Source organism: Quercus suber, unplaced genomic scaffold, assembly GCF_002906115.3.
Source record: "Quercus suber isolate HL8 unplaced genomic scaffold, Cork oak 2.0 scaffold_175, whole genome shotgun sequence".
In the NCBI taxonomy this organism is placed as follows: domain Eukaryota; kingdom Viridiplantae; phylum Streptophyta; class Magnoliopsida; order Fagales; family Fagaceae; genus Quercus; species Quercus suber.
In genome coordinates, this window is record NW_027069635.1 from 746,776 (window position 1) to 757,192 (window position 10,417).

A 10,417-nucleotide genomic window follows, 5' to 3' on the forward strand; every position below is an offset into this window, starting at 1 on the left:
TTTCAATGCATTAGAGCATGCATCATTTGTTCATTCATGTCATGCATCATATAGATTGTAATTTTCTATATTTTTTTTTTAACTTTGTCTAATGTAGTCTGCCCTTAGTTTTGTTTTCTTTCTTTGGTTTCTGCTGTGTCTTTCCTTTACAATCCTTAGCATCATGGTTAGGAAGACTAGGGCCAACAAGAAAACCACGTCCACCTCTACCCCAACCTTCGAGAGTGATAGGTTTAAATTTGAGAAAAACTAAGAAACCTATGAGAAGCTGAACATATTTAGGTCTGTTTGGGCTGAGAGAAAGGTCATTTTAGATGAGTTAGATTCGAAGATTAGGAGGAACGTTGAGCGTAGGGGTTGGTTGCCTCTGTTGGATATATCTCATCCTCCACTAGCTGCCTTGATTAGAGAGCTCTACTCAAACCTCTCTGTCCACTCTGATAATTCCAACGTCCAGTATATAATGAGTTGGATTAGGGGTGAAGAGTATGTCATTACTCCTTCCGTAGTGGCCTCTGCTCTTGGGGTACCTTTGGTATGACAACCTATCTACCTTTATTCTGAGACCCCTCCTCTTGATGACATTATGTCATATCTCACCGATACTTCCATTTAGTGGGGTACTGATTCTCGTATCACCTCCCATGAGCTTACTAAGCTCCATTATTTGTTTTTTCAGATTTCTTGTCATTCTATCTGGCCTATCTCTCACTTGCACACCATTCCTATTGAGCGATGTGCATTTTTGTATGCCCTTATGACTGATGCTCCTATGAGTTTTCCTACTCTTTTCATTCGTTCTTTGGTTGAGGTCCATAGGAGTAGTTCTACATCCCATGGTCTTTTCTTCCCTATTTTTATTCATAGGAATTTGTTACATCAAGGTTTAGAGGATTTTCCTGCGTCTGAGCCCATACATATTATAGCTCTCATAGGTGCCACCTTCCTTAAGTAGAAAGCAGCTCAGATGAAAGCTAGCTTTAAACGCCTTAGAGTAGAGTCTTCCACAAGTACTGCATTCGGAGTATGTTGGTCCCACAGCCGTTGTTGATCCTCCACATTCTTCTTCGGGTGATTCATCCATTCAGAGTATGTTGGATACTATCATGACCATTCAGGCGGTGCATGAACAGCTTTTGGTGGATGTGTTCACGGAGCTTCAGGCTTTGCGTGCTGATTTGGCGAGTGTTCGGTGGTCTACTCCACCACCTCCTTTTGATGATGAGTCTTGATTACCCTTTGGCAATTCATCACAAAAAAGGGGAGTACATATTGATGGAGATAGGGAGAGATTTTGATGTTTTTGGAGCTTTATATTGTATCTAGGAGTTTCATGATGTATTTATTCTTATGGGTTGTATATGTTAGGAGGAGACACTTTGTTTTATGTTTTTGTTTATATTATTATTTCTTGTTTCACATGTGCTACATTGATTATTGATTTATATTATGAGGTTATTCATGATATATTTCGTTTATTTTCTATTTTGTGAAATCAAGAATTTATTTTGTTTTACTTGTATTTTCCACACATACGTTTATGTGTTTGTTTAGTGTTTCAGGAATATACAGGTTTATTCAGTCGTGCTGTTGTCTACACTGGCAATTGATAGATAGTAGTTAAGTTGAATTGTTTTTGGGCATGTTTAATGTTTAATGGGCTGTTTATAACTTTGAGCATTTCAATTTTGTTATGTGTTTTGTCATGGATTGCCAAAGGGGGAGTTTATTAGGTTCTAAGACTTTAGGAACTAAATATATTAGAACTTCAATATGTAATGTGTTGGCAAACCATGATTAAAATTTAGAGTATAAATTTAGGCTGCTTAAAGTGTGTTTATGTATAAAGTTGGAATCGAGTGATTGCAAAATTTATAGGACTAAATCTGCAAGTCTCGATCGATCGAAAATTAGACTCAATTGATCGAACCTCTTGCAAATTGTTTTTTTTTTTTTTCAGAATTTCCCACTCAGCCCAAACCCATATAACGTGTAGAGTTTTATGTTTTACTTCAAATATAAAATGAAAAACTCTAACCACATTTTAGAGGTTGTTGATATGCTATGTGTGTGAATCTCTTGTGAGATCTAGTGGTGTTTACCTTTATACACACTTACTGTTATCAAGATCAAGAATGATGTCGAGAACTTGGCAATCTCTTCAGTTACTGTTTTAAGAGCTTGAAGAAAAACTCAAGTAGGAGAACTTGTGGTTGCTGTGGATCAATGAAAGAAGTAGTCCGTGGACTCGGAGCTGTCACGTGGTCGTGGTAGTAAGTTTTCTACTCGAGGTAGTAATAGGATGGTAGTGGTCTAAGTTCTATTGTACAAACTTCAATTCTTTCATAGTGGATCTGTTTTACCTTGAGGATAGTTAGGTTAAATCCTCCCCAAGTTTTTTACTGATTTGGTTTTCCTGAGTTATCATATCGTTGTATTCTTTATATTTTTGTATTATTTATATGATATGATTTACTTGTGTTAATCTAGATCTGAATAATTTTTCTAAGTAATCACTTGGCTAAATAACTAGGTTAAACAACTTGTATTTTAAGGGGTTTAAAAACGTACATGGTGTTTTAATTCATGACCATGAAGGGAATTTTATTGCAGGTTTGAGCAAGAAAATCCATGCTCTATTGGGGATTATTAAAGCTGAAGCAAAAACATTTAAAATTGGTATTATTTTTGCTAAGTGGGCATCAGAGAGTTTGTTCTTGAAGGAGATTCCTTAACCATTGTTCAGGCCCTTAAGGAATGTTCACCTACTGCATCTTCTGTTTTTACACTGATTTATGGGATGTTAGCTAAATGTAATGAGTTTAGAAATGTGAGCTTTTCTCATGTTAGACGACAAGACAATAGGCCGACTCACTTGTTAGCAAAATAAGCTCTTGGCTTAATTGATTTTTGTGCTTGGATGGAGGAATGTCTTTGTTTCTTAGAACAAGTCCTCATCCATCATGTTTCTTGTATTTGAATTTCATAAATAAAGTTTTAGTCTGTTCATAAAAAAAAATAAAATAAAATAAAATACAATGGCTATGGATCTAACTTTTATAAATTAATAATTTAAATGGTAAATTTCAAAGTTGGTCCTTGTCCTTTACACCATATTTCAATTTAGTGCATAATTTTTCAATTGTATCAATTTGGTCCCTAACTTTTTCAGTGTTATGTCAATTTATTTTCTGCCGTTATCCTTGGATGCAAAAAGCTGATGTCAAACAGAATAATAAAAGAAAAATTTTATACCACAACAATTGCCAACTGTACTGCCACGTCAATTTAAAAAAATAATAAAAAAATCAAATTAAAATCTACGCACGTGAGATAAGTTTGGCGAAACTAATAGGTTCTAAAATCCCTAAAATCCATCTCTTCTCCTTCATCTCCATTAAAATCCCTGAAGTCGCAAATCGAAGAGGCTATCATGGGCTCCGAGGTTGTGGTTGTCAATATGGTTCCTCTTTTTCACTTTCAAATGTTTTATTTCTGAGTTATACATTTCAAACGTTTCACTTTCGTCGCTATTATGGTGCGCCTTTTTTTTCCCACGACATTTCTCAATCACCTTTGATTTATCATGTTTATGCTTTAGTGCTTTTAAATAATGCAATCTATGTGAATCTTGCTTGGAATTGTCTGACTGAAACTCTTGCCTTCCCATCTTCATTTAGTGGGAATATAAAAGAATCTCATTTTCCATTTGCACGCCTTCCTACGCATCTTTTGTTGTGCCCAAGCAAAACATTCATCAACATCCATTTGAAGATTTATCTCATGTGTGCAGATTTTAAATTTAGTTTAAAAAAAAAAAAAAAACTTTGTGGGCAGTATAGTTGCATTTGATGTGGCATAGAAAATAATTTTTCATTGTTCCGTTTGACATATCGGTTTTTTCCATTCAAGAGATAATAACAAGGACTAAACTGACATAACACTAAAAATGTTAAGGACCAAATTAACATAATTAAAAGATTAGAGACTAAATTAAAATTTAGTATAAAGGATAAGGACTAACTTTGTAATTTATCATAATTTAAAATTAACCTATTTAATTGGCATAAAGTAATGTAACATCAATTATAAAAAAACTTAAAAAGAACATAGACAATTTAAACTATATATCTTGTTGATGAACTCAAATCTAAGATCATACTCTCATTATCAATTCTCCTGTTTTAGGCTTGACTGGTTACCTTACCTGCCCCCTTATTATTCTTCAATTTTATTAGTCAATGCAAAATATTAAAACAAAAAAAAAAAATAAAAATAACTCTCACCACATAACTCTAACCCAAAGTAGGAGGAATTATACAGTTTTTTTGTAGATTACGTCACTTGTTTACTATTTCACTAAAAGATTTTCACTTATTTAAAATTATTGAGTCAGTAATTAATTTCTATTTTAAAAAAAAAAATTTACTTGATAATTTTAAATAAGTAAAAATCTTTTAGTAAAATAGTAAACCTTTCATAACGCAAACCTTAAAATTTCTTGGTCGGTAGGACTAGAAAAACAAAAATTATAGTGCCAGAAAAAACCAGTGGCTTTCATTCAGTCAACGCATTTATCACAAAAGAAGTAAGTCATGGAGACGAAGACCAAAAGCGCCCACCTCTTCAACCTCCACCACAATCATCATCGTCGTCATCATCATCATCATTCTGCTTGAAACCAACTCCAATTTTTTTTTTCTACCCTTTTTGCTCTGCATGCATGGGTTGCTTCTCATTCTCATTCTTCTTCTTTATATGCTGCGTTTTCCTTCCAAGTCTTACTTTCTCAGCCTCCATTTCCACGCACTCAATCAGCCCCGATTTCACAGCCTCACACTTCCAATTCACCGACACCAGAGGCGCTTTCTTACGCTCTCAAAATGGTACTTTCAAAGCCACAATTGATGCCAAACCACCCTCCTCAAAATATTACTTCTCTGTCGTCCACAGTGACACCAACATCATAATCTGGTCAGCCAACCGCAACACACCCATGTCAAGCTCTGACAAGTTATCACTGACTGTCAGCGGCCTCATAGTCACAAACCAGCAAACTGGTCAACCACTCTGGGCAACCCCGCAATTCAATTCTGATATTTCTGCTATGCAGCTTTCAGAGACAGGAAATCTCGTTTTAGTTGATGCAGGAAACAATACGTTGTGGGAGAGTTTTGCTCATCCGACGGACACTAGTGTCATGGGACAGAGAATTCCTACTGGGAAATCATTGCAAAGCGCTGTGACAGACGAGGACATGTCGGTGGGTGACTATCGACTTGAAGTTACTGACAGGGATGCGGTGCTGCAATGGAATAAGATGAATTATTGGAAATTGTCCACGGATCCAAAGGCTGTCAGGAACTCTAGCAAGGCCGTATCGTTGATGGTGATGAATGGTACAGGTTTGTATTTGCTAGCAAGTGATAATTCCCCGGTTGTTCAAGTAGCTTTGAATGATGGGTCATCAAGTTTTATGAGTGGTAAGTTGGGTCCCGATGGCAGATTTAGCATCGTCAGACCTCCGATCGGAGCGATAAAAAATGGGAGGTAGAATTTGCAGGACCATTTGAGGATTGTGATCTTCCTCTCTGGTGCAAAGAAATTGGATTGTGCAGAAGAAAGCCTCTGGGTGGAAGTTGTTCTTGTTTACCAGAATTCAGTAATCGAAACAATGGTGATTGCATGCCAGTGAATCGTTCGCTTTCTCTGCCTTCAGCTTGTACTGCAGCTAGAAATGGCAGTCAATTGAATTCCTCTATTTCCTATCTAAAATTCGGCCCTGGTATGGACTATTTTCTAATAATTTCAAGGAACCCGTGAAAAATAATGTAACGCTGTTGGTTTGCCAAGATTTATGCTCTCAAAATTGTTCTTGTTTGGGCTTTTTCCATGAAATTTCTTCTGGTTCTTGTTATCTTCTTGAAAACCATTTAGGTTCTTTCATTTTGACAGACCCCAGTAAGGACCGTTTGGGTTATATTAAAGTTTTGGTTGGTTCTTCTAACATAAATCAGAAACAAAACTTATCAGTCACTGCTTTGGTACTATTACCTTTAACAGGATTCTTAATACTAGTAGTGTCTGTAATCATTGCAATCCTTTGGTTAAGGAAAAAGCGGCGGCTTTCTAAAACCAGAACTGTAAAACTAGACCGGAGTAACTCGTCATCGTCTGCAGAGCTAGAGATGATATCTATCCCAGGCTTACCGAGAAGGTTTGCTTATGAAGAGCTTGTAGCTGCTACTGAGAACTTCAAGACTCTGATTGGTAGAGGTGGATTTGGTACTGTATACAGAGGTACTCTGTCAGACAAAACTGTTGTGGCGGTCAAGAAGATTACTAGTTTGGGAATCCAAGGGAAAAAAGAATTTTGTACTGAGATTTCAATAATTGGGAACATCCACCATGCCAATTTGGTTAGATTGAAAGGTTTTTGCGCGCAAGGGAGGCAGCGCTTTCTTGTTCTCGAGTATATGAACAGAGGTTCGTTGGGCAGTACACTCTTCGGTAATGGTCCTGTTCTAGAATGGCAAGAGAGATTGGAAATAGCCATTGGAACAGCGAGGGGGCTTGCTTACTTGCATAGTGAATGTGAGCACAGAATCATCCACTGCGATGTGAAGCCAGAAAACATTCTCTTGAACGACAATTTACAAGTGAAAATCTCAGATTTTGGGCTGTCGAAGCTGCTAGATCCTGAACAATCTTTTCTATTTACAACAATGAGAGGAACTCGAGGCTATCTTGCACCTGAGTGGATAATGAGTTCCACAATTTCCGACAAGGCTGATGTATATAGTTATGGGTTGGTTTTACTAGAGATTGTGAGGGGAAGAAAAAATTGCTCAATACAAACATGGAGCCATAGCACAAAAACTAGTAGCAGTGAAGGAAATGCCTCATCCTCATCCCCTTCTGTTTCGGAACACAGACTAATATATTTCCCTCTATTTGCACTAGAAATGCATCAGCAGAGAAGGTACTTGGAACTGGCAGACCCAAGGTTAGAGGGACGAGTGACAAGTGAAGAGGTTGAGAAGCTAGTGCGGATTGCCTTGTGCTGTGTGCATGAAAATCCAGCGCTGCGGCCTTCTATGGCTCACGTTGTTGGCATGTTGGAAGGTGGGTTGTCTTTGGGTGAGCCGAGGTCCGAGTCACTAAATTTCTTGCGGTTCTATGGCCAGAGATTCATCGAGGAGTCAAGAATGGAAGGGTCCAATGAGCTGAAGGACTTGGGGTTGTATCCAGATATAAATGCTACTTCCAATAGTGCTGCAGGTGTTTCATATAACCCAATGTCTTACATCTCTTCACAACAGCTTTCTGGCCCCAGGTAGTGCTCAAAGTTTCTGTACTAGTTATTAGGAAATATTGGCTGAATAAGGATGTGTATGTGTTGAGAGTTTTGGCTGCAGGTTTCTGAACCTGCAGACTCTCTATTTCTTGAATGGTAGATATGCAGGGTTTGGTTCTCTTGGCTTAGATAGTAAAATTATTGTTAAATAGCGTGGTAGAAGATTCCACCTTTGTGACTCTTCATGGTTGATCTTATTTGATTTTGATAGGAAAAATTGGTATTATCATTAATACCTTGGAGTTCTGTCAGGCCTGAAATAGTTTGAACAGTTCCAATTGCATCAACTAGTCCTCCAGTTTTAACCAAAGGAGTTAAATAATAAAGATAACAATTAATGCTGCTTGCAAACCTTCTTTCTCAAATATCATTGCATCAGTTCTTGTTAAGGGCGTCAATTTTGTACAAAAAGTTATACCGATTTGGCTAGTAAGATGAAATATTTCGGTACTAGGGTATACCGTTTCAAAATTATCGCTATTTTATGAAGAGTTCAAATTTAGTAATGATTGAAAGTAAAAAAGTGCACACAATTTATTAAAAGTATTTATAAATTATAAAAGGCCTCATTTAAATATTTTTTTTAAAAAAAAGCTCATTTAAAATTCATTATACATTGATATTATTTTTAATTATTATCGTTAATAACACAAAGATGTGTCATCATGGTAGTAGGTTTTGTTAATTATTATTATAATAATAATAAATCCATTAGAAATTGATATAGTTGGTAATTGGTGTACCGTAGTTGAAATTAAAAATAGAATATATAAATAAGAAATAGATAAAAAAAACTTAATAAAAAGAAGTTAAGATTGAATTCATCTTCATCGAGTGGGTGTTAGAGCATTAGCATCAGGAGATGCTAATGCCATATCTAAGAGCATTTTAGCATAAATGCACCAAATAACTACTGCATCAGGAAATGCCGAAAGGAAGTATTGATTCTAGAATTGTACTGTAGCACAATTCTAAAACTTATAATATTACTTTATTCCATATTTTCTGACTCTCTCTCTCACTTTGTTTCTCTTCTCATTCTTCTCTCCATAACGGTGTCTCTCTCTCTCATCACATCTCTCTATCACGGTGGGCTATTCTGGTGTGGGTCGTGGGTCCGTCATGGAGGTGAGACTGGGAAGTCAGATCGGCGTGGTATGGTGGCGGCATGGTACATTTTTTGGTACGTTTTCTGGGTTCATGGGTATATGGCAGCATGGTATGGTGGTTTGTGGCGGCGTGTTCATGGGTTTCCGATGTGGTTTGCAGCGGCGAGATCGGTTTGTAGCTGGGTTTGTGTAAATTTTGACTGGATTTTTTTTTTGTGGGTCATCTTTTGGATTCGGAATTTGCTATTGGTTTGATTTAATTTTGGGATGAATTTTTTTTATGGGTTCATGGTGGTGGAGTTAGGGGTTGCCGTGGTGGTGGTGGTGGTGGTGGAAGGGGGTGGCGTTTTTATTATGGGTCATATGTGGGTTCGTGGTGGTGAATGAGTTTTTGGTTGTTGATGGGTTGAGGTGCTAATGGGTTTTTGATGGGTTGAGGTGCTAATGGGTTTTTGGTGGTGCTGTGGCGGTGGCTATGGTGCCGTGGCTGTGGTTGTTGATGGGTTGATGGTGGTAATGGGTTTTTGTTCATGGTGGTGCCATGGGTTCATGATGGCCGTGGCTGAGGTGCTAATGGGTTTTTGGTGGTGCCATGGCTGTGGCTGTGGTGCCGTGGCTGTGGTTGTTGATGGGTTGATGGTGGTAATGGGTTTTTGTTCATGGTGGTGCATTGGGTTCATGATGGCTGTGGCTGTGGTGCTAATGGGTTTTTGTTCATGGTGGTGCCGTGGCTGTGGTTGTTGATGGGTTAAGGTGCTAATGGGTTTTTGGTGTCGTGGTTGTGGTTGTTGATGGCTTGTGTGTTGCTAGAGGGTGAGGGAGAAGCAGAGGAAAAAAGATGGCTGGAAAAAATGACAATGGAAAGAAATAATAAAAAAAGTTTAAAAAATAATATTTTAATAAATATAGAGTTTTGAAATGTGGAGGTATTATAAAATGGGGTGGTGAGACTAGGTTGTGAAGGAACTCACTAAACCAAAATTGCACTGTAGATGTACAATGCAAAAACACTGTAAAGGTATTGCCTCTTTTTATACAGTTAATAGACACGGACAATTTAAATTATATATCTTGTTGATCAACTCAAATCTCAGATCGTACTCTCATTATCAACTCTCCTGTAACAGGCCTGACTGGTTACCTTACCTGCCCCTTATTATTCTTCAATGTTATTAGTCAAGGCAAAATATTAAAACAGAAAAAAGAAAGAAAATAACTCTCACCAGAAAACTCTAACACAAAGTAGGTAGAAATATGAATGGGTAAAAAAAATGTGAAAATGAAACTGTAAACATATTTTACTACTTTACCAAACAGGGCCAAAAATTCTAGTGCCAGAAAAAGCCACAGTTGTGAACCTGTGACTTTCATTCAGTCAATGCATTTATCTCACCAAAAAAGTAAGTCTGTGCATGATAATATGACATAACTATCCAAATGATGGAGGCGAAGACCAAAAACACCCACCTCTTCTACCTCCACCGCAATCATCATCATCATCATCCTGCTTGAAACCAACTCCAATTTTTTTTCTGCCCCTTTTGCTCTGCATGCATGGGTTGCTTCTCATTCTCATTCTTCTCCTTTATATGCTGCGTTTTCCTTCCAAGTCCTACTTTCTCAGCCTCCATTTCCACGCACTCAATCAGCCCCAACTTCACAGCCTCACACTTCCAATTCACCAACACCAGAGGCGCTTTCTTACGCTCTCAAAAACAATGAGAGGAACTCGAGGCTATCTTGCACCTGAGTGGATAATGAGTTCCACAATTTCCGACAAGGCTGATGTATATAGTTATGGGTTGGTTTTACTAGAGATTGTGAGGGGAAGAAAAAATTGCTCAATACAAACATGGAGCCATAGCACAAAAACTAGTAGCAGTGAAGGAAATGCCTCATCCTCATCCCCTTCTGTTTCGGAACACAGACTAATATATTTCCCTCTATTTGC

At 37.5% G+C, this 10,417-nt stretch overlaps 1 protein-coding gene across 1 annotated transcript; it reads left to right on the top strand.

The window, feature by feature from the left end:
• The first annotated feature begins 4,552 nt into the window (after positions 1-4,552).
• LOC112023370 (G-type lectin S-receptor-like serine/threonine-protein kinase At5g35370) lies at positions 4,553-7,525 on the top strand. The gene is given in 3 exon segments (XM_065778193.1): positions 4,553-5,515; positions 5,518-5,803; positions 5,806-7,525. Coding segments are annotated over 3 exon segments (2,613 nt in total). The 5' UTR covers positions 4,553-4,723; the 3' UTR covers positions 7,341-7,525.
• Positions 7,526-10,417: the final 2,892 nt, after the last annotated feature.